At 41.7% G+C, this 25,112-nt stretch overlaps 1 protein-coding gene across 3 annotated transcripts in view; it reads right to left on the bottom strand.

The window, feature by feature from the left end:
- GEMIN8 (gem nuclear organelle associated protein 8) overlaps nucleotides 1–25,112 on the bottom strand; it is an 84,972-nt gene that overhangs the window by 22,066 nt on the left and 37,794 nt on the right. Inside the window, exons 1-2 of one of the 3 annotated variants that reach the window (XM_060769979.2) lie at nucleotides 20,991–21,083; nucleotides 10,546–10,970 (exon numbers count right to left, since the gene is read on the bottom strand). In XM_060769979.2, the coding sequence (XP_060625962.2) occupies nucleotides 10,546–10,966 (421 nt within the window). In that variant the 5' untranslated portion in view covers nucleotides 10,967–10,970; nucleotides 20,991–21,083. Of the gene's footprint in view, nucleotides 1–10,545; nucleotides 10,971–20,990; nucleotides 21,084–25,112 lie in introns of those variants that run through there. The other 2 variants (XM_067466800.1, XM_067466799.1) reach the window with 2 other exon arrangements.

Raw genomic sequence — 25,112 nt, 5'->3', positions numbered from 1 at the left:
CTTCCTATGAGGTGCTCCCGGTAATATTATCATATGCTCCTTTTGCCAACAACTGTTCTCACAGTGTCCCCTGGAGAAGACAGGGCAGGAAATTACAGAAGACATTAAAAGCAGCTGCAGACACCAGGAGAACGAATCCATGAAGAGGCCTAATTGAGTACAAATTAAGTACAGTGGGAAAGTCCGGACTAATGTGGAATACTGTCCTCTACAGACATCAACAGGTAACTTCCCATGCCATGCAACAGACACTGAAGTTTATTATTTTGCATGACTGTCTTATTTATTTATTTATTTATTTATTTATTTATGCTAGTTCTATCCCGCCCATATCAGGCCAAAGGCGACTCAGTCTTATCTCAGAAATTATTCTTATTCTTCTTAAATTAAATCCACTTCTGTTCAGTGTATCAGAAATTTTGAAATCAATCTCCCTCCTTTTCTAAACCATTGAATCCATGGATAGAGGATCTGTGGATACAGAGGGCCAACTCTCTCTATATATATCTATATACACACATACATATACAGTGTTCTCTCGCTATTTCGCGATTTGCAGACTTGCCATTTTGTGGGTTTTTGCCTCCCAGTTTATGAATGTTTGCCGTTGCCCAGAGTGGCATTCTAATCCTGCCTCCTGGCAATGATGGAGTGTGGAAGGGGGTTTCACCCTCCTTCTCGGGAGAGAGGTAGCCAAACAAGAGATATTGCAAAGCAAAGCAGAGATGCGCACTGCCTTTAAATCTCTCCTCGTTTCTGCCTCACCCTCGGAACACTCTATATATATATATATATATATATATATACACACACACACACACACACACACACACACACACACAGTCCCTACTTTGCGGATTTTCACTTTTTGTGGGTGGTCCTGGAATGTAACACCCGCAATAAGTGAGGGAACACAGTACACACACACACTCATACCTACACATTCCATGTTTCCCCAAAAATAAGAGACTGTCTTATATTTATTTTTCCTGAATAAGACACACTATGGCTTATTTTCAGGGGATGTATTATTTTTATTAAGTATGGTACAACCTCGTTGGTGCAGCGGGTTAAACCGCTGAGCTGCTGAACTTGCTGACCAAAGGGTCAGCGGTTCAAATCCAGGGAGCGGGATGGGCTGTTAGCTCCAGCTTCTGTTAACCTAGTAGTTTGAAAACACGCAAATATGAGTAGATCAATGGGTACTGCTTCAGTGGGAAGGTAACAGTCATGCTGGCCACATAACCCTGGAGGTGTCTACTGACAATGCCGACTCTTCTTAGAAATGGAGATGAGCACCCCCCCCCCCCCCCAAGCTGGACATGACTAGACTTATTGGCAAGGGAAAATCTTTACCTTTTTATGGTACAATCTACATTTATTCAAATATAGTTAAGTTGTCTTCTTCTGGAACATCGTCATAACCCTTCAAACCTGGAATTCCATCCTGAATTTCTTGTGACTCCATTTTCTTTAGAACCATTGGTTCCAGAGCCCCCCCAAGGACACACACTTCACTGAGACTTTTATTTTCACTTTCTATGTCTCCCTCTATGCCTCAGCTTGCAGCATGCACAGACCGACTGGGACCTGACAGGGAGTTGATCTCGTTGATGAGGCTGCCCGCACCTTTCCAGTCACCTATAAGATAGTAGCTGTCATGATGGGGACGATGAGAAGGGCTGCCCAACTTCTTTACTGCTCCGTCCTGTTACACTGCATAGCCATGCCTATCACTATGTCTTATTTTGGGGGTATGGCTTATATTGTACAAATGCTTAGAAATTCTGCCATGGCTTATTTTATGGCTATGTCTTATTTTCGGGGAAACAGTGTGTGTGTGTGTATGTATGTATGTATGTATGTATATATATATATATATATATATATATATATACACACACACACACACACACACACACACATACACACACACACACACACACACACACAGAGTGGTGGATGCTCTTTAGTTTCTATTCATTTTGGATCCCCAAATGTTCCTGACTGACAATTCCCATCACTTTTGATGATCTGCCCTATAGACTGTGGATAATGGGAATTGCAACCCAACAGAACTTGTGGCTCTGAGGTTGGGTAAGGGTTAAAGGACATTTTAAAGTCAGACATTAATTACAAAAAAAATAAATACCAAAATATTAGCAAATCTGCAAAGTTTATCAAAAAAGAAAATAGAAAGCAAAGTAGAAAGATATGACAAAGAAACTATAAGAAATGAGACATGTCGCAGATTCTTCCAAGCCACAAGTGACTGTAATCCTTGCCTGAGAAGTTTCTGTTTAAATTGGGGTGTTGTGTGGGTTTTTTGGGAGGGAGGGAGAAACAAGGAGGAGTGTGTGGGATCACAAGTCAATGAAAAGGATGAAAAATCAGATATCATCCTCACATCTGACTGTATTACCAAACCAACATGATACAGATCTACTTGATTTTAGCATTTTAAAAGTGAAACAGGAGGAAAAGTGTAAGATTTTATAATGGATGTGTATTAGTAAATTCAGAAAAGCCCAACCTCTCAAATGTTTAAGAATAACTAAGTGGCCACCCCTTGCATTTTCATTTTATTCTTGCCTTATTTAATATGAAGGGACTCACACATGGATAAGGCAAAATCCTGAATGCAGGCATGAATGAGCTGAGATGCAGGCAATCAGTAATGAGGCAATCCTGTCAGCCTTCCTTTCAGCATTTTACACTACTTTTCAGTTTTCAGAACACAACTTCTCTGCAAATCCAAGAGGGCCATTCTGCCGTCTTCTTTACAACCAGCATTCCTGAATAGCTTCACAACAGAAAGCTGGATACATCTGACAGGTGCAATAACCCGGAAAAATGACTTCATGCTCTTCATAAATAGCCTCTGGGAAGTCATTTAAACACAACCACAAAACATCCCCTGCAGGTCAGAATTACCAGCTCTAAAAAAGAAAACCAATGAAGGAAGAAAAAAAAGAGAGAGAGAGAGAACTGGCAATATAAAAAGAGTCAAGACATTAAATAGTTTTAAGTATGAGGCAGGGGGGAAATCTATCATAGGATGAATGTCTTCCTGAATGAAAACAAGCAGATGGATGGGGTCAACGAGGAAAGGAAAACGAAAAGCATCACTTTGTACTTTTTTAAATGATTATGATTTCCTCACCTGAGGTGCATGAATCTCTGCACTGCAGTGATGTAAAAAACTTGGCATATTAGGTAAAGGCTGAATGAAGGACTGTTCGTCCAGCTAGTATGGGACTCATCTAGGAGACTGGCACATGATGTGAATTACAAAGAGCTGGAGTGCACTTGAGAAGAATTCAGAGAAAAGAAAAGCTGTTGTGAAGGGGAGAAAAAGAGTGGGCTCAGTGAAAAGAAAAGAGGGGTAAGTCCTATCCTTACTGGAGTGTTAAATCAGACACAGGACTCCAGGAGTTGCCAATTTTTCAAAAAACGCTTCACTGTCAGAGTTAGAGTTTCGCTTGGAGCGCACAATGCCAGCAATGGAGCTAAAAGTATACAGAAGCCTACAGATTGCCGGAGTCTGAAGAGGTTCCTGGGATGAGGGAGGAAAGCAGGAAGGAAGGAATAAAAAATATTTAAAGCTATTATTTTCTCTAACATTGAATGGAAATTCAAAGTGTGTGGAGAAGGAGGATGAGAAAGAAAAAATGAAGAAGAGGAGAAAAGTAAAAAGAAGGTGGGAGTAAGGGGAGGAGGAAGAAGAGGAAAACAAAGGAGGAAGAGGAGGAAGGAAAATTAGAGGACAGGGAGAGGAAGAATGAGGAGGAGAGAAGAAGAAGGAAGAGCAGAGGAGGAAGAGCAGAGGAGGAAGAGAAGAATTTATTGTGTCAGAAGCAAACTGAGGGTACTGTTGTAATTTATTTAAAAACACAAGCAAAGTTTATAAACTTGGCATTATACTAAATGTCCTCTGACCAGTAGCTGGCCACTTGGAGTGCCTCTGATGTTGCTATAACAAGGCCCTCCATTGTGCATGTGGCAGGATTTAGATTGTATTGTAATAGATGGTCTGTGGTCTGCTCTTCTCCATACTCGCATGTTGTGGACTCCACTTTGTGGCCCCATTTCTTAAGGTGGGCTCTGCATCTCATGATGCCAGAGCGCAGTCTGTTCAACGCCTTCCAAGTCGCCCAGTCTTCTTTTTGCCCAGGAGGGATTCCCCACAGGATAGTAACACATCCGGATATCCCCTGGGCAATGTCTTTGTAGATGGCTGATTCTCTCACAACCAGAAGCGACTTGCAGCATGCAACCAACCAACCAAACAAACCAACGGACCTTTACAGCAGCAACTATGACAACAATCTCAATCAACATCGAAGGCATGTCAGCTGCCAAAGAGAAGAAGAAGAAAAAGAAGAGGGAAAGGAGGAGGATTCTAGCCAACCTAGCCTTGATCAAATCTCTCAGCTAATTTTCCAAGATGTTCCATAATTATGTAACAAATGATGGGCCATCACTGTTAATGTTAAATATATTTCAACTACATGTTTACACAGGAAAGGTAACTACTGACTTGTCTATGGATTCAGCATGGAACATATAGGTAGAATGGGTAATGACATCGGGACATGGGGGGGGGGGGGGGGAGGCTCAGCACCTAGAAAAAAATGAATCCTGCAGGGTACAGAAAGGAGCTCCAGACTAACATGACAGGAACCAAAAGCTGCAGCACATGTAAATAGCTATACACAGAGATGCTTTGCTGAATATGGCTGGTGGTACCCCAAACTTCTGTCTCCATTTCAACATCCTCAGGAGGCATTTATAATTCCCTGAAAAGTGGCACCAGGGGGATGCATATTAGACAGATGGATTTTAGGAATGTGATGTCAGGAGTTATGAATTATGAATCAATCTTGAATTGGGATGAAGTAGAGAATCTGATAACTGATTGAAACAGATGGAGAGGCAGGGAGATGGTGTTTAAAATTGACTGTCTGCATCTTGCTATTTCAGGCTGTGTGATTTAGCACTCACTGCTGTGATATGGAGGAAGAACCATGTACCCAAGGGACCAGAAGCCATGGTTTCACCTACCCACATCCAACAAAATATGTCCTCTGTAGGAGTTTAGTTTGCTTCTGCCAGAAGTTACCACAGAGCTGTCTTGGGGGCCTGAGCAAATTCCTACAGATGACACTTCCCTAGGCATTTTCTAGGTCCTCCAAGTAATTGCTGTTGGAAGTCATTCAATTCAATAGGGTTTGCTATTTTTTTTCTTCTCACAGTAAGTTTAGGAATGTATTCCCTGCAGTTATGGGGTTGTACCATAGCAATCAACTGCAATATCATGTCTTGGGACAAAGAGAAATTTATCATACATACATACATACATAATGCATCTCTAATCTAGGGATTTGCAGAAGTCTTCCATTTGTTAAGAGATCCACTGGCTAACAGTATTTTAAAGAACACTCTTCCCAACTGGACTGGGAATTCCTCCATTCTAGGCTGTGGCATTAAATTAATGAGGTTTGGCATTTCAGAGCAGAAAACTTGCTCACAATTACTACTCCTGGCAAGACTCAGGGTGGTTGAGGATTGGCTGAGAACCCAAAAGGTTATGTCTAAAGGATAAAAAGGAAAAACAGACACAGATCGTGTGGTGTATGACGAGCACGCAGATTGTGCTTGCAAAAGATCTGGCTCCCCTTTATGTCAGTGGGCCAAATAAACCAGCCAGATTCATGCAATTGCAAATTATAGAGTAGAGTTGTTCAAGGCGGATAATGTAATGACGTCTGATTGCTTTATGAAAAAAAAATCACGATACATTGTTTTTCAATATCAAAATGTACCAGGAAATATCTATTTATCCTGCAGAGGATGAAAGATGAAATGAGATAATGTGATTATGGGATTCAGCGTAATCAAATTCCAGCCTGAAATCTTGTTCAGCTTAAATACTGTACTCTGCAAAATCAATAGCTCCATGTAATTAAATGCGGAATGAATGCATCTCCTCAGCCCGTCAGGTCTCAGGGGGCAACAAAGGTAGCACAATTCCCAAGTTATAACAGAGTTAGGAGACCCGCCATCCCTACTTTTTTTGTTCTTGATATTGGCTGAAATTGTTGCTGAGAGAGAAGCTACACTATTCTAGAAAAGAGGCACTATGTTTTGGAAATGCTTCAGTATAACATTCACATAGGAGAAATGAGTCCCTTCATACTGTGAATCACACCAATCAAAGAAAACTATTAATAGCTCTTCCAATGCCGGCATACTTTAACTAAATATTTACACAGTAAGGAAGATAACTACTGACTTGACTAAGGACTCATTTCATAACATTTTAGAAGGGTTTGGTTCTAATCGTGAAAATGGAGGTAGGGGAAAGACAGCTTCCGGTACCGAAATAAACTAGAAGTACTCTGATTTTACACACTCCTAGAGTAAACCAAGTGCCCAATGGTGGCGCAGCAGGTTAAACCGCTGAGCTGCTGAACTTGCTGACCGAAAGTTTGGTGGTTCGAATCCAGGGGAGTCGGATGAGCTTCTGCTGTAAGGCCCAGCATCTGCCAACCTAGCAGTTTGAAAACATCCAAATGTGAGTAGATCAATAGGTACCGCCTTGGCAGGATGGTAATGGCACTCCATGCAGTCATGCTGGCCACATGACCAGGTGCCTATGGACAACGCCTGCTCTTTGGCTTAAAAATTGAGATGAGCACCACCCCCCAGAGTCGGACACGACTAGACTTAATGTCAGGTGAAACTTTTACCTTTACCTAGAGTAAGCCAAAGGAAAAGAATGCAAATGGCTGAATTCTATGAAATGCTATGTCAAGACTTTCCTCCAAAATTCAGCAATCCATCTAGGAACTTCCTTTGGGCTACTCCAAGATGCTGCTAAATTTAACTATCAAAGTATCAGATGATTGTTTCAATAACATTCAAAGTAAGCACATTTTTCAAAGTATAAAGATCCACTAAAGAAAAAAAAGGTAATGCTTTAAATTGTCATATTGGAAGAGAAACTAAAAATTAGCACCAAAACAGGCATACAGAGTATCTGACTGTGTCTTGGAGTAACAAAAAACAAACAAACAAGCAAGCAAACAAACAAATATAAGGATAATTTTAGTAGCGAATTTACATATTGCCTAACATCAGTCTGTCTCCAGAGGCCTGAATAAATTTGTTCAGGATTACAAATTAAGCTCTGTTACACAATTCCAGCACTGGAGACAGAGACTTTTAATAAATGTGGGATGTCTCAATTGGAAGCATTCCCAAACATGGGACTCTCTCTTCAGGACAGCACACCAGGCTGGCTTTTGACTTATATATTGAAATACAATACTAAGGCTAGTGTCCTGTATGGAATATTGCAAGTAAAACCAATTGTTTCATCAAGTTTGGAAGAGGAGATTCCTGGTACTTTTATAATCAGTTTGACCAATGAAAAAACTGTCTCCTCTAGCAACATTGCTGTCATGCACCCCTCTACTAGGGACAGAAGTGGCACCCCTCTCTTAGTTTCTGCACACCCTCTTCTTGTCATCTATTTTGATCCTTAAGAAAGGGGGCTACAAAGGAGTCCACGGCGTGCAAGTGTGGAGAAGACCACCTATTACAATGCAGTCTGAGTCCTGCCCTATGCACAATGGAGGACCTTCTTACAGTGACACCAAAGGTACTCCAAGTGGCCAGCTACTGGTCAATGCCAAGTTTTCAAACTTTGTGCTTCTTAAAAATATAATACAACTGTACCCCTGGTTCGCTCCTGATATGATAAATAAAATCTATTTTGATGGATCAGATGTTGTTTCTTTTTCCTCACCTTGTTTTCATCTTGCCCAATTCATTCTCTAGCAGCCCAAATGGTCACTGATTAGACCAGGGCTAAATTGGGAGCTAGACAAGATTCTGAAGTGTAAGAATATACAGCATATACGAAATTCAAAATGTTCCATGCTATCAGATTTCTGATTTTTAGGAATGGTTGAGAAAGCTGCACAGTAATAGAAATCAATTTGAGATGCAATGCTGGAGAAGTGTTCTATAGATACCGTCGACAGACAAAAAGACAAATAAATGGGTTCTAGAACAACTGGTCCTGAACTCTCCCCATAGGCCAAATGACTAAATCAAGACCCTTGTATTTGGGCCATATCCCGAGAAGACAAGGCTCCTAGAAAAGTCAGTCAACACTTGGTAATGTCAAGGATGGTAGGAAAGGAGGATCATCACATTACAGGTGGACAGGCTCAAACAAGGAAACCATGGCCCTTAGTCTGCAAGACTGTTGGGCATAGAGTGGTCTCTCAACAATAGGGTCATCATTGTTCCTTCTTTGGAGGCTTTTAAACAGAGGCTGCCGGGGGTGTTTTGAATGGGACTTTCCTGCTTCTTGGCAGGGGGTTGGACTGGATGGCCCAAAAGGTCTCTTCCAACTCAATGATTCAAAGATTCTATGTTGAAGTCAATTGGAGGAACGTTAACAAGGAAATTGGGAAGTTCCTTCTCTGCATATTATCTACTTCTCTTTTTTATCTTGTCTGAGTTTTTAATTAGTTTTAATCAGTTTGTTTTTTTTAATCATTGCATGTAGCCCGCCCATTGTCTCCGTGCCTGTGTGTATTGTAATTTTTATATTGTTTTATGTTTTATGTAATTATGATGTTATTGTTTATTGTTTGCGTTTTCAGTTCTGTCTTGGTTTTCTTTATTGTAATTGTTGTTCGGGCCTGGCCCCATGTAAACTGCTCCGAGTCCCCATTGGGGAGATGGTGGCAAGATATAACTAAAGTTTATTAATTATTATTATTATTCCCAGTCTTTAATGCCATGGGGTGGAAGCTTCCAGGTTTTATTCCTGCCACGCCAGCCATCAACAGGGTTTTAGTCTAAAGCTGGCATTCTCAAACTGTGGTCCTCCAGCTGTTTGGGATTCCCAGAAGCCCTAGCCTGCTCATTCTGGGATTTGGAGACCCAAACAGCCAGAAGGCCGCAGTTTGAGGATGCCTGGTTGGTCTAAAGCAGGCATCTTCAAACTGTGGCCCTCCAGCTGTTTGGGCCTTCAACTCCCAGAATTCCTGATAACTGAACAAGCTCGTTAGGGCTTCTGGGAGTTGGAGGCCCAAACAGCTGGAGGGCCACAGTTTGAGGATGCCTGATCTAAAGTATACGATGTGTGCTGGCAAAGCCATATGCAATGTCTGAGAGTAAATTTAGAGCTTCAGGTTCGAATCTTGCTTCAGCAAGGGTTAAAGTACACATTACCTACGACAGGCATCATGCAGTCATGTCAGTGACTTTTGCCTCTTACTTAAAACTAAATGTCTGTCCAGACCACCCCCTCTCATGCACCTGAGGTTTACATAAGAAGGGAAAACCCCATTTGTTTTCAAGGGAGCTAAGGTGAGACACTGCTCTTTCAACCATAATGGTAATCTGATTTTACAGGCTGGTTGTGAGGATTATAGTGATATTTCAAAGTCAAATCGCTTCATGTAAGACAGCAACCTAAATGCGAAGTTAGATTTCTTTTTAATCTTTTCTTCCTCCTGCTGTTTTGGAGAGTCTTGAGGGAAGCACGGCTGCTTGATCTCCAAGTTGAACTTACCAAAACTTGCAGTTAAACCCTCATTTCATTTATTATAAAGGCTGAAATATTTAATAAGCCAATTGAATCAAGCAGAAGTTTTTTATTCTATTAAAAGTAAGTTTCTTATTAATGATGTACCAACTGTAAAGCATATGTTTTAATAGCAGAACTGAAGGAAAATTACAACACCATCTTAAGAAGAATTCCCTTTCTTTTTTTTTCCTCTGAAGATCAAAACTACTCAAGCCTTTTTACAATTTTTAAACCAAAGGAATCAAGATTTCTACTTTTAAAAATACTGCTTTTATCACTGTGACAAATAAATAATTCAATTATATACTCACAAAATTACCAGGAAGTTCCATCTTATTTGGGGAGGCTGAGAATTAACCAGCTGGCAAACTTCCCTAGTATATCCTTTGGTTCATTTCTCCCATGTTATGCATGTCAAACCCTAAGAGTAGACAATCCAGGATGGGATTTTAGATGATGTCTTGGAGTGAGCAGGCTTCAAATTCCCCTATTCAGCTGCAAAGACCAGCTAGTGACCTCGGGAAAGATACAAGATCTCTAAGGTACTACTGAAGTCATTTGGGATGAGAGATGGAAAAATCATGTCAAATGTAGCTTTGGGGATAACAGTGTGTGACACATATAAAAATCCTATTAACTTAATGCCACCTATTATTTACCTGGAGCCCCCAGTGGAACAGTGGGTTAAACTGCTGAGTTGCTGAACTCGCTGACCAAAAGATCAGCGGTTAAAATCTGGGGAGCAGGATGAGCTCCCACTATTAGGCTCAGCTTCTGCCAAACTAGCAATTCGAAAACATGCAAATGTGAGTAGATCAACAGGTACCGCTTCAGCAGGAAGGTAACGGTGCTCCACGCAGTCACGCCATACATAAGGGTAATCAATGTTAAAGTATCAGATATGGAGAAAATAGCATGAGACAAGTACTTACGCAGTTCTTCTCTGTGCCTTTCAGTCTGCTCAAAATACTGCCGGAGCTCTTCTGTGATTTCCATGTTGCTCAGATCATACCCTACATCCCCTTCACTTTCAGATTCTGTGTCAGAATCCAAGACCTTTTCCACTGTTTGTCTTCTTTTGGTATTATAAGGGGTTTGCCGAGATCTTGGATGGTACCAGGTTTGACGGTTTTGCGTGAAGACCCCCTTGTGCAAGTGCTTCCCTTCATCCCAACCTGGGTAACGACTAGAAGGAAGATCTGCCGGAGGACAAAATGATTGATTATACAGGAACTCCATGGCTTTGTTGTAAGCGTTTCTGTGCCTGTACATCCAGTCCATGGCTTGGTTGTAATGCTTCCAGTATCTTGCATATATCTTTTGTGAATGCCATGGTCCTATGCCTTGAGACATCTTCCTGAGCAGAAAGACAAACAGATGTAAGAACCAACTCTAAAAAGCCTCTTCCTGTTTTCTTGTGTGTTTTTTTTTAAAGAATATATTCATCCTATTTTAGGGGGTGTTTACAGGCAAACCTTTTTCTTTTCTGCAATGGGTGAAACAAGAGTGGGGCATATCTCAATCTTTACAATTGCTTTTACTCCAAATAATAAAATGGTGACGTGACTTTTAAGATTGCAGCTTTATTTTAAACATAAAACATTTGGGGACCTCAAAAACTACAAATCTAAGTCTCAACAGATAGCTACAGTAAATATGCCAGTAAATGTACTATGGTTCACTTCATCACTACATGCTTTGCCACAAAAGCATAGGCAAATACCAGAGCCCCCAAAGTACTTATGATAATGGAAACTTCATAAGACAGCCCCAATTCACACATTTTTCGAGCCTCTCCCCTCAGTTTGACTGGAACTTAGAGCCTGGGCCTGTAAGTTAATAACTGAATCTAAAGAGACACAATTTCTTCCTTCCTTCTCCCTTCTTCTAGGAAAATTAATCAGAACTTAAGAAAAGTTGCCTTTCTGGACAACAACTCCTAGAATCAGTCTGGATTCTGGAAGCTATATTTCTTTTAAAAAGATAGTAAAGTTAAAGGTTTCTCCCTGATATTAAGCCTAGTCATGTACGATTCTGGGGGGTGCTGTTAATCTTCATTTTTTAGCTGAAGAGCTGTGTTGTCTGCAGACACCTCCAAGGTCATGTGGCTAGCATAACTGCTTGGAGCGCCATTACCTTCCCACCAAAGCGATATCTATTGTTATACTCACATTAGCATGTTTTCAAACTGCTAGATTGACAGAAGCTGGGGCTAACAGTGGGAGTTCACCCCGTTCCCCAGATTCGAAATGCCAACCTTTTGGTCAGCAAGTTCAGCAGCTCAGCAGTTTAACCCGCTGTGCCACCAGGGGCTCCAAAAAGGTACCTTATTCAATCTCAGAAATCATGTGAGCAGGACTTCTGAGTGATGTGTATTTCCAGTGAAAGCTCTTGATCATACACTGAATTATCTGGAAAGGTGTCTATATGGCTCTGGCCCAGCTTACTTGTCCAAACATTATTAACTATATTTCTATACCACTTTTCTCACCCCTGGGGGGACTCAAAGTGGTTTACAACATAATAAATGGCAAATTAAATGCCTCATATATATTTAAAAATATAACATATCTAAATCAATAACATATAACTTTAGATAAAAACCATTAAAACTATATAAAAATCAAACATAGACATAAGCATGAAACATATCTCCCACTACAATTCCGCCTTGTAGTTTAAGATCCACCAGCCTCGCAAATGCATCTGGTGGGGACAAGGGACAGGGTCTTCTTGGTGGTGACCCCTGCTTGTGGAACTCGCTCCCCAGTGAGATTAGAATGCCGCTCTCCCTCCTTTCTCTTAGGAAAAAACTGAAATCGTGGTTTTGGAACCAGCCCTTTGGCTAGCAGGTATAACAGCACTTTGGACACTGAACCGGACTATATGACTGTTACAATAATGGAAACGGCTATATGATAGTATAACTAATGTTATTGTTTTTAATCTATTATGTATTTATGGTTTTATATTGTTATAATGTGTTCTGCGGCATCAAATTGCTACCAGTGTTAGCCGCTCTGAGACCCCCCTCCGGGGTTGAGAAGGGCGGGGTAGAAATGTGGTAAATAAATAATAATAAATATGTGGGGTGATTGGCAGATTCTTTATTCCTGGGACATGCAAATAATATGAACCCCAATACCCTTTTCTACATTACAGTGAACAGTGGAGATGAAATCTTACAAAATCCCTCTCCCACACATATATAACTTTTCTTCCCAGAAAATGTGAAAAGCCAGTCCTGATACATTCCCAAGCACTTTCTCTTCTCAACTTTTGCCCCCATGTTTGGCTTTGGTGTCTGTATATGGTGAAAATGTCACATCCTCATTTCAGTCTCACAAGAGTCTTGAAAACAAACCGTATGCAATGGAGTCGCTTTCCATGCCCGTGTTTACAAAATCCCAGAATTTGAAGGGACCAATTTCTCTGTAACTATTCCATTCTAAACTAATAAGATAATGAATTCAAAGAGGGAGAGGAGAAAGGCCTAATAGTATTTACACTTTCCATTCAGTTTTGACAATGGGTTTTAAAAGGTCAGTCTTCTTTTGTTTATGGCTAGTTTCACTTTTTGGTTCCCATGGACTTGTAGGACATGATTTTTGTGTGTGTCTCAGACATTCTTGAATACAAGCAGAAGTCTCTCCCCTCTCTTCACCCAGCACAACTTTGAAAAGCTTTGGGGAAAGGGGACCTGACAATGGGTTCAATCGCTATAACATTCCCATTATTTTAATGATACCAGACTGTACCCAATAACCTTTTGAAGTCAGCTTTGGAGACAAAGAACAAATTTGCTGTAAGCTACGCATTTTGAAAACATATACAACTTTCCTCCACCACATATGTCTTGATTTGATATTTTATTTTAGAGGATAAGGAATGTCAGATTTTCCACTTAAAAAAATTGCCAATTTCATTGTCGAATGCTTTCATGGCCGAAAACACTGGGTTGTTGTAGGTTTTTTGGGCTGTATGGTCATGTTCTAGAAGCATTCTCTCCAGAAGTTGTGAGGATGCTTGCCACAGATGCAGGCAAAAGGACAGGAGAGAATGCTTCTAGAACATGGCCATACAACCCGAAAAACCTACAACAACCCAATGCCAAATTCAGATTTCCTATATTATCTTTATGGATGGAAATAACAGGGCAGTGCTCTTAATGGGAGATGTCTACACCTTTCATTCCCATACTCTGGGAGATGCAAATGACCCACTCCAGCATTTTAAAAAAATCTATGTTGGGGTTATTTTTCAAAACAAGATAGTAAATTTAATTTTCAAGTACACACACACACAAACATATATATAGGGTGGAGAAATACATCCCAAAGCCAAACCAACTGCGCTCTGGGGGCAAAGAAGATCCATATGGAGATATGTGGCGACACGTTTTGTTAACAGCGGTATATGGTGATGAAGATATGGGGCCTGTGCAGAAGTCTGGGCCACCCATTGCTTCTATGTGGTTTGGAGCTAGCACGTGGGTCCTACAGCTGATTTTGGCCTTCTTGGTTTCCCATTTCTGTTTGACTTGCAAAAACACCCATATAAAATTATAAAACAGTTAAAATATATAAACAGTTAAAACATATAAAATAGTAATACAGATTCAAAACATACAAAGTGCTGAGTCACGATTTCCAAACTTCTTAATTTTCCCATAGTTGTTATTTAGGTGGCTATGTTAGAATGATATAATATCTAAAGCCTTTCCTCCCTAACTCTCCCTACCAAGCCCTGATAGAATATGATCTTATGGGTTGTCTCATGAGGTAAGGTGGTATAAAGTGCTATTCTGCATTGATATAAGGCTAAGGGTACAAAGTGCAAGATTTTTAAAGCAGTCAAGCATAGAGTGAAGAGGTGTCAATGCTGAAATCTTAAATGTTTTGTGAGTTAACACTCAATGACCAAATTCTCTTAGAAATCAAAACAGCGAAGATACAATGAATAAAACCCAATCAGAAGAGCTTGCTGGAAATGTTCCAACCTCTTCTTCAACAGCAGACTCCTCTAGTCTCCTCTATCCTTCCCTCCAATGAGCAGTCGGGCTTTATTTCCTGAAGTATGGACTGGTTGGATCTTCACACGGTCCAAGGCACTCTCAGAACTTTCCTCCAGCACCACAGTTCAAAAGCATCTATCTTCCTTCGCTCTGCCTTCCCTATGGTCCGTAGGTGACTATGGGGAATACCATTGCTTTAAGTATGCGGATCTTCGTTGCCAGTGTGATGTCTCTACTCTTCACTATTTTATAGTGAAGACATCTGCCCTTGCGCTATGCTACTCTGCTGCTGAGTATGCATGTCCAGTGTGGAACACATCTCACCAGGCTAAAACAGTGGATGTGGCCCTTAATGAGACATGCTGCATTATCACGGGGTGTCTGCGCCCTACACCACTGAAGAAACTACACTGTCTAGTTGATATTGCACCACCTGACATCCGCCGGGAAGTAGCAGCCAATAGTGAAAGGACCAAGGCAGAGACATCTCCAGCTCATCCCTTGTTTGGGTATCAGCCAGCACGTCAACGACTTAAATCAAGAAATAGCTTTCTAACATCTACAGAGATACTCACAGGAACACCTCAGCAAGCAAGAGTCCAAAAGTGGCAGGCCCAAACCCAGAACCTCAATTCATGGCTGATATCAGATGAGAGACTACCTCCTGGGCACACAGAAGATTGGGTGACCTGGAAGGTGCTGAACAGGCTGCGCTCTGGCACCACAAGATGCAGAGCCAACCTTAAGAAATGGGGCTACAAAGCGGAGTACACAACATGTGAGTGCAGAGAAAAGCAAACTACAGACCACCTACTACAATGCAATTTGAGCTCTACCACATGTGCAATGGAGGAATTTCTCATAGTGACACCAGAGGCCAGCTTCTGGTCAAAGGACATTTAGTATAATGCAAAGTTATAAACTTTGTGTTTTTAAATACATTACAACTGTACCCTCAATTCACTTCTGACATGATAAATAAATAAGCTGCACCTAATACATTGGCATTACTAAACTAGTTTTAAGCCTAGTAGTAGAAGTACAGGCTTTGTGCGTGTATGCGTTTTTTTCCAGTGAAGGTAAAGTTTCAACAGAAATCTTAGAAGACAGAAAAGGCCAGAAGTTTAGGATTCACAATGATGTCAAATAAAAGAAAAAGAGAGAGGAGTGTGCTATTACAGCCGCCTGCAAGACGGCCCAGAGCTCCCCAATTCTCTTTTGCAGCCAGAATTTCTCATCTTGGGTGCAGCGGCTCTGAATGAAAGGAGATGGGCGCTATCAGGATGGCCTCCATTCATCTGAAATGCAAATGAAGAAGCAGCCACAAGGCAGAACAAAGGCCCCAGTTAGTACAATTGTACAGCTGAGAAAGCACTTGTTCATGACTCACCATCCCTTCCCCCAAAGGTGTTGAGGTCCGACCCTTGCATGGGAAAGGACTTGGAAACTTCTCAGTCTATGATGCTAAATGGACAGCGTGTTAGTGTCATTCTCCTGGGTTTCTTCTGGAGTGGAGGAGTGGAGGGGGTTGGAGAAACAACTAAGACAATGCTAAGCTATGGTGATTGTTACCAGAAGGCATTCCCAGCCTTCAGATCTATCACTGACAAAGCTAAAGCTCCATTTCGCTTGCCGCAAAACATTCTGTTTCCCATGCTCCAGCCCTTTAAAGTTTGCCCATTTCCCCTACACAGTTTATACATGCTTCTTGGACTTCTTTCATATTACACATCTGGGCTCAAGCAAGGTCAACATTTTAAAACATAAAGGTCCTTTTCTCACATGCAGGACACAAAAGTCTTTTGTAGCTCCATTTCCTGTTTCCTGTCTATAATTAGAAAATACATTCATAATACATCCACCCACACACATACATATATATACACACACAGATATACATTTCCAGTCTGCATCTCTCAAGCGCTCAACTAACAGAATCACATCTGAACTGCTTTGGTTCTGAGGGAAAGCCAATCTCAGACAAGAATCAACATTTTCTGCCTTTTCTCTCCTAGGACTTTAATTCCACGTTTGCTATAACTATTTGTATTAGATAACCCATTGGCAGATCCTACAATCTGTGTCTTACTTCATAAATCTATGGCCTAAATCGTATTAGTTCACAGTTGGCAAGCACATTTTCTCCTGGAATGCACAACAGTAGTGCAAGAAAGAAGGAAAAAACCACACAATCTTTTTCCCCTTCCTTTGCGGCCACTGTGTCTAGGACTTTTTACCCTCAGCCACTGGTGTACTGGACCGACAACTATACTATCATCCACCATGTTTGTATTAAACACTTATAATGAAGAGTGGGAGGATGTCCAATGGATTCAAGGGGTCCAATTTTCTGTAATCGCCAGCTGTTGCATCCACTGTCTTCAGGATCTCTTCCAAAGACTTAAATCTATTTTGGGAACAGAGAAACTTTGGAACTGAAGACATTTGGGCCTCCAACTCGCAGAAGCCGAGCCAAGAATGTGCATCAGGAAAGGCCTGTGATAGTTGTAGGTCAAAGCAACTTCAGGGTCAAAATTTCTCCACACCAAATTACGTGATCTGGGAGAATTTTTTAAAAATGCCTCCTAACGTAAAGTAAATTTGAAGTCATCCTGTAAACTTGCACATTCTAATCCAATTTCAGACACCAACAGTAGAATCTCTTTCTCTCACTCCTCTTGACCCATCCCAGGGCACGATTGAGATGACAGAAGGGAGAAGGACAAACAGAGCAATGTAGGCCACTATGGACACTCTGGACTAAAACCAGGAAATAAAGAAATAATCATAATAATACTTTATTTATACCTGCTCTATCTCTCCAGAGGGACTCAGCTGAAATCATTTCCAAACCTGAACTGGTGTGCCAATCAGGAACCATTATTTAAATAAATTGCACCAATTTTTGAGCAGCTTCCTAGAACTTCATTCTTAGCCCAGAGACACAAACTCAATGCCAGCAAAAAGATAAGCGAGGGCAAGCGATAGTCCTAAATGATTCATTGCATCCCTTATCTTGGTGGAGTTTGGACTCAACTCAGAAGAAAATATGTGACAAAGAACCAAAAACTCAAGAAGCATTTCTGGAAGATGCCCATGTTTGCCAGTTGTTGATAACTAATACCAAAATATGACAGAATTTCCCTGTGCGAGGCAGCTGTTGAAGCATTTCGACTCACTTCAAGTTTTCGCTGTTTTGTGCCCTGAATCCTCCCTTGTTCCAATGTCTCCCCCATCCAGGCTCTTTGCCACTGTCGCAAAACTATAAACGTCAACTTGGGACTTTTCAAGGATTCATGACCCTGGCAAAAGGACATATTCTGCAGCTTTATGGGAGAGATACCACATTCTTGGGCAGCAAAACTGAAGACCATGCCATTCTTAGCTATAATTAATGGCAGAGAATGAATGGAAGATAAGAGCTTAGACCACAAGTCTCCCCAGTTACCACAATATGAGGACAAGGGACGTTTAATTTAAATAAAGAGCAGCAAATTTGGTACAAATTGGAGGAAGTATTTCTGCATGGATTATAGAAAGCAGTGCTGTACTATTAAGCAGCCCCCTTGGAGCAAACAGTAAGGATGATCTTTAGACGAACTGTAACCATATAACGGATTCAAAACATTGACTTTAAAATATACAGCAGGAGAATACATTCATTTCCCAATACTACCAGACTATAACTCCCATCTGCACAGTAAATAGTGAGAAATGATGGACATTCCAGTCCAATAATATCCTGAGAACTGCAAGTGACTGATATCAGTTCCTTGTTTGTAAGGAAATTAATCATCCAAACCTCTAGCTTTTGTTTCCAGCATGAAAAAGTACACTGAAACAATTTGGACAAAGCCAATTATAAGTTATCTATTACTAAAAATATAAACTGAAGTATGTGTACATTTTATATTTTACTGTAACTAACATATCAATTGATTACAATTAAAAAAATTCTAAAATCAGGATGGTAAATAAAGAGCACCGCTCAAAAACAGGGGAATTCCAGACAAGAATAAATTAGGGCCAGCTAACACATCCCAACAAAGGATCCCCCCCAGGCAGCAACCCACCAAACTTTGAAGCTACAAAACCATTAAATGCTAACCAAGGTGACCAATTGAAACATTCACACTTGCTTCAAGCAGGCAAGAGTTCTTTCTCCCACCCTGGACATTCCACAGATATATAAACCTCACTTTCCTAGTTTCCAACAGTCCTCACAATCTCTAAGAATGCCTGCCATGATGTGGGTGAAACACCAGGAGAGAATGCTTCTAGAACATGCCATACAGTTCGGAAAACTCACTGCAACCCAACATATCAGTAATCATTTAACATAGGATTTCCTCATATTTGACGTAAAGTTAAATACTGAGCAAGGAAATCACCACCCCTAATTTATTCAACAATAGAACTCAGTCACACATTATATTTATGTAAATTAATTTGAATGCTAAATGTGATTCATTACTGCATACATCTTCAAATCTTCAAATGAGTATGGACAAAACTGTTTTATAACTGATGCAGTCTTTGTCTCTTCCATTAAAAAATGTACAATACAGTTGATTTCAGCAACATTCTACATACTGAGATGTTAAAAGAAAAAGATGAGCCAAAGCAGGTACTCTATAAAATAATGTTGAATTCTGAAACCATTGAGCACATCACCTGCTGAAAAAGTTCATTAAGGTAAAAGGCAAAAGTATGATAGCTGGGACCCTATGCTAGTTGCGCAACGCGGGTCAGAATTACTGAAGGGAACACGTGTGCGAGACAGCGGAGTGAGTTAGAGACACAGCTGCGACAGGATAGTAGTGAAGTAATTTAACTCAGGAGGGACAGAATAAGGGTGAGGTAATGTAACAGTATTTCCCCCCTCCTATATATCCTTCCTTCCACTGCAACAACTCCACTGCAGCTGCATCTCTCACTCGGTGCGCTCACTGGTACCTGTTCCCCTAATTCAGATCCGCGTTGTGCAAGCAGCGTAGCATAGGGTCCCAGCTATCATACTATTGCCAAAGTAAAGGTTTCCCCTGACATTAAATCTAGTTGTGTCCAGCTCTGCGGGGTGGTGCCCATTTCTAAGCCGAAAAGCCAGCATTGTCCATAGACACCTCCAAGGTAATGTGGCCAGCATGACTACACAGAGCCCTGTTATCTTCCCACCGAAGTGATACTTATCAATCTACTCACACTTGCATGTTTTTGAACTGCTGGGTTGGCAGAAGTTGGGGCTAACAGCAGGAGCTCACCCCACTCCCTGGATTCAAAAAGCCAACCTTTCACTCAGCAAGTTCGGCAGCTCAGCAGTTTAACCTGCTGCGCCAGCAATGCAGATGCATTCAATAACTAGAAAACTCATTCTACTTCTCTGAGCAGTGAGAAATGGCAAGAAGTCATTCAGAGCACTGAAAACCTTTGGATGAGTCCCAATAGCTTTGGGGGGCTTCGTGCTTTGTAAGCATGTTTATACTTTTCCTTCTGCTATGTACAGAAACAGTCTAGAAAACAGTATTACCAGCCTAAATACCCAAAAGATCGCAGGTTCGAATCCAGGTAGCAGCCTGAGCTCCCACTGTTAGCCTCAGCTTCTGCCAACCTAGCAGTTCAAAAACATGTAAGTGTGATTAGATCAATAGCTACCACTTCAGGTAAATGGTGCTCCATGCAGTCATGCCGGCCACATGACCTTGGAGGTGTCTACGGACAACGCCGTCTCTTCGGCTTAGAAATGGAGATGAGCACTACCCCCCAGAGTCAGACATAACCTTTACTTTAAATACCCAAAGGTCTTAAGCTGGGCCAACACAAATGTGATTTACAATTCCCAGCATACATGGGGTGCAATGGAGTTATAACAGGCATGGGCAAACTTTGGCCTTCCAGGTGTTTTGGACTTCAACTCTCACAATTTCTAACAGCTGGTAGGCTGTTAGGAATTATGGGAGTTGAAGTCCAAAACACCTGGAAAGCCAAAGTTTGCCCATGCCTGAGACAACTTCTCACAGACCAGAGCTCACATTTATTCCTCCCCACACTCCCCAGGGTGCATCTACACTGCAGTTTGACACCACTTTAACTACTATGGGAACCCTGAGAGTTGTAGTTTTCCAAGGCCCTTAGCCATCACTGCAAAGGAGGGCTGGTGCTCCAGCAAACGCAACATCCCAGGATCCCATAGCACTGAGCCATGGGGGTTAAAGCTGCATTCCTTCTGTACGCCTTGTTTCTTCTCTTTCCCCAGCAAAAGGGGATCCTGCTGCAAATCCCCTCCTTGCCTCCCCTCCACCCAGTGCAGAGAATTTTGCAGAGGCAGAAATGGAACATTCCGGCGCCAAAACATTTTTTAAAAACCTTGTTCTTTGGCTGCAAGATGTGCGGGAGGGACCAGAGGCCACGCGCCTGCTCTTCCTTCCGGCGGCGAAGAAGGGAAGAGGCGGAGTGGAGCCGGAGTCAAGGATTCCGCTTGGCGATGCTGCCACCCAGAGGGCGCAAAGGGGTACTGCAAGCCAAGTCAATTGTGGAAGTGGCTGCCCTGGCCATTAAAAAACAAACTCAAGGATCCACCTTGTGGTGATAGTAGGATTGCCTGCTAATGGTCTCTTAGGGCCCTTCTTCCTTACAGCCAAATAACACAGAATAGTAAGGCAGATAACCCACAATGTCTGCTTTGAACTGGAGTATGTGAGCCCACACTGCCATATAATCCAGTTCAATGTAGATTTTATATAGCTGTGTGGAAGGGACCTTAGACTCTCCCTTAACTGGAAAGCTCAAGCAACAGGCAAAAAAATTAACACATACTGTGTTGTCGAAGGCTTTCATGGCCGGGATCACTGGGGACCCTTCCACACAGCCTTATAACCCAGAATATCAAGGCAGAAAATCCCACATTATCTGAGTGGACATAGGTAACCCAGCACAAAGCAGATATTGTAAGATTTTCTGCCTAGCTATTCTTGGATATGGAATATGGAAGGGTCCTGGGTTGCTGTGAGTTTTCCTGGCTGTATGGCCATGTTCCAGAAGCATTCTCTCCAGACATTTCGCCCACATCTATGGCAGGCATTCTCAGAGTTTGTGAGGTCTATTGGAAACTAGGCAAGTGGGGTTTATATATCTATGGAATAATGCCCAAAGTGGGACAAAGATCTCTTATCTGCTTGAGGCAAGTGTGAATGTTGCAATTAGCCACCTTTATTAGCATTGAATTGGTGCTACAGAATGTCCTTGCAGTTTGAAAGCCTGGCTGGTTGCTGCCTAGGGGAATCCTTTGTTGGGAGGTGTTAGCTGGCCCTGATTGATTCTTGTCTGGAATTCCCTTGCTTCTTGGGTGTTCCTCTTTATTTACTGTCCTGATTTTAGAGGTTTTAAAAATACTGGTAGCCAGATTTTGTTCATTTTCATAGTTTCCTCGTTTCTGTTGAAATTGTCCATATGTCTGTGGATTTCAATGGCTTCTCTGTGTAGTCTGAACTACTTGAAAGGCACTGCAGACTAATTCTACCTGAGAAGTCAGCCATCGCAGAACACCTGATGAACCAATTGAATGGAATCTATATAAATAAAAATGTAATGTTTGTTTGTGGGATTAACATAACTCAAAAACTACTGGACGAATTGACACCAAATTTGGACAAAAGACACCTATCAGGCCAACGAGTGACCATCACACATAAAAACACTGAAAAACACAGCAGAATGGACGCAAAAAGCCAAAAACCAAAAATTACATTACAATGCATGCGCAAAACCATATATATATACACGCAAATACACATATACACATCCGCACAAATATATACACACACATATATACACACAAAACACATATACACAGACTGGGCCACAGCAACACGTGGCAGGGGACCGCTAGTATTATTTAAGAACACCAAAATGCTGGACCTCTCTAACAATGGCCATGTCAGACTACACATAGCCATATACTCAGCCATAGCAGAGCACCTGATGAACCAACCTGGACACAGCATTTTATTTGAGAACACAGAAATGCTGGACCACTCCAACAACCACCATGTCAGACTACACAGAGAAGCCATTGAAATCCACAAGCATGTGGACATTTTCAACAGAAAGGAGGAAACCATGAAAATGAACAATACCAATCTACCAGTATTAAAAACTCCAAAATTAGGACAGTAAATAAAGAACAACCCTCAGAAAACAGGGGAATTCCAGACAGGAAACAATTCTACAGTGTAGATGACTGCTCCAGTGATGCTACTTAAAAATCAAAGAGTTGGAAGAGACCTCATGGGCCATCCAGTCCAACCCCCTGCCAAGAAGCAGGAATATTGCATTCAAATCACCCCTGACAAATGGCCATCCAGCCTCTGCTTAAAAGCTTCCAAAGAAGGAGCCTCCACCACACTCCGGGGCAGAGAGTTCCACTGCTGAACGGCTCTCACAGTCAGGAAGTTCTTCCTGATGTTCAGATGGAATCTCCTCTCTTGTAGTTTGAAGCCATTGTTCCACGTCCTAGTCTCCAAGGAAGCAGAAAACAAGCTTGCTCCCTCCTCCCTGTGGCTTCCTCTCACATATTTATATATGGCTATCATATCTCCTCTCAGCCTTCTCTTCTTCAGGCTAAACATGCCCAGTTCCCTAAGCCGCTCCTCATAGGGCTTGTTCTCCAGACCCTTGATCATTTTAGTCGCCCTCCTCTGGACACATTCCAGCTTGTCAATATCTCTCTTGAATTGTGGTGCCCAGAATTGGACACAATATTCCAGATGTGGTCTAACCAAAGCGGAATAGAGGGGTAGCATTACTTCCTTAGATCTAGACACTATGCTCCTATTGATGCAGGCCAAAATCCCATTGGCTTTTTTTGCCGCCACATTACATTGTTGGCTCATGTTTAACTTGTTGTCCACGAGGACTCCAAGATCTTTTTCACACGTACTGCTCTCGAGCCAGGCGTCACCCATTCTGTATCTTTGCATTTCATTTTTTCTGCCAAAGTGGAGTATCTTGCATTTGTCACTGTTGAACTTCATTTTGTTAGTTTTGGCCCATCTCTCTAATCTGTCAAGATCGTTTTGAATTCTGCTCCTGTCCTCTGGACTATTGGCTATCCCTCCCAATTTGGTGTCGTCTGCAAACTTGATGATCATGCCTTCTAGCCCTTCATCTAAGTCATTAATAAATATGTTGAACAGGACCGGGCCCAGGACGGAACCCTGCGGCACTCCACTTGTCACTTCTTTCCAAGATGAAGAGGAAGCATTAGTGAGCACTCTCTGTGTTCGTCCACTTAACCAATTACAGATCCACCTCACCGTAGTTTTGCCTAGCCCACATTGGACTAGTTTCCTTGCCAGAAGGTCATGGGGGACCTTGTCGAAGGCCTTACTGAAATCCAGGTACGCTACATCCACGGCATTCCCCGCATCTACCCAGCTTGTAGCTCTATCGAAGAAAAAGATCAGATTAGTCTGGCATGACTTGTTTTTGATAAATCCATGTTGACTATTAGCGATGACTGCATTTGTTTCTAAGTGTTTGCAGACCGCTTCCTTAACAATCTTTTCCAGAATCTTGCCCGGTATTGACGTGAGGCTGACCGGACGGTAGTTGTTTGGGTCATCCTTTTTTCCCTTCTTGAAGATTGGGACCACATTGGCCCTCCTCCAATCTGCTGGAACTTCTACCGTTCTCCAAGAACTCTCAAAGATGGTTGCCAATGGTTCCGAAATGACTTCCGCTAGTTCCTTCAATACTCTGGGGTGTAGTTGATCTGGCCCTGGGGACTTGAACTCATTAAGAGCGGCCAGGTATACCTGGACGACTTCTTTCCCAATTTGGGGTTGGATGTCCTCCAATCCCTCATCCACTCCATCTTGCTGAGGTTGAAGACTCTCTTTTTTTGAGAAGACCGAGGCAAAGAAGGCATTAAGTAGTTCTGCCTTTTCCCTATCCCCTGTCAGCATTGCCCCATCTTCTCCTCGAAGAGGTCCTATCGCCTCCTTGTTTTTCCTTTTTCTACTGACATAAGAATAGAAGCCCTTTTTATTGTTTTTAATGTCCCTGGCAAGTCTGAGCTCATTTTTTGCTTTAGCCTTGCGGACCTTTTCCCTACAGGTGTTGGCTATTTGTTTGAATTCTTCTTTGGTGATTTCTCCCTTTCTCACCAGCCTGTTTATGTTGGATAAATGAGACTCTACTGCATATACAAAAGTAACTAACATACCTTTATCAACAGCATACAACCTGGACATATTTTAAATAAACATACTAAGCTTGTCTACAAACCTACTATGCATTGCCAGCTGTTTTTCACCTTATTTGTTCGTCCCTTTAAGTATCACTTTCTTTCTGCTTTTCTACTTTAATAACACTTCTTTGCTGTATAAAAGAAAGACAAATGTCCCAGTGTTTCCTGAATTCAGTCAAGGAGTTCTCCTTAATCAACATTGTCAATTTGTCCAGCTCCGTTGCTATATCTAGTTCTTT

Source organism: Anolis sagrei, chromosome 3 (genome assembly GCF_037176765.1).
Source record: "Anolis sagrei isolate rAnoSag1 chromosome 3, rAnoSag1.mat, whole genome shotgun sequence".
In the NCBI taxonomy this organism is placed as follows: Eukaryota; Metazoa; Chordata; class Lepidosauria; order Squamata; family Dactyloidae; genus Anolis; species Anolis sagrei.
The sequence above is the reverse complement of the archived record's forward strand: the minus strand, read 5'-3'. Positions and strand labels throughout refer to the sequence as shown.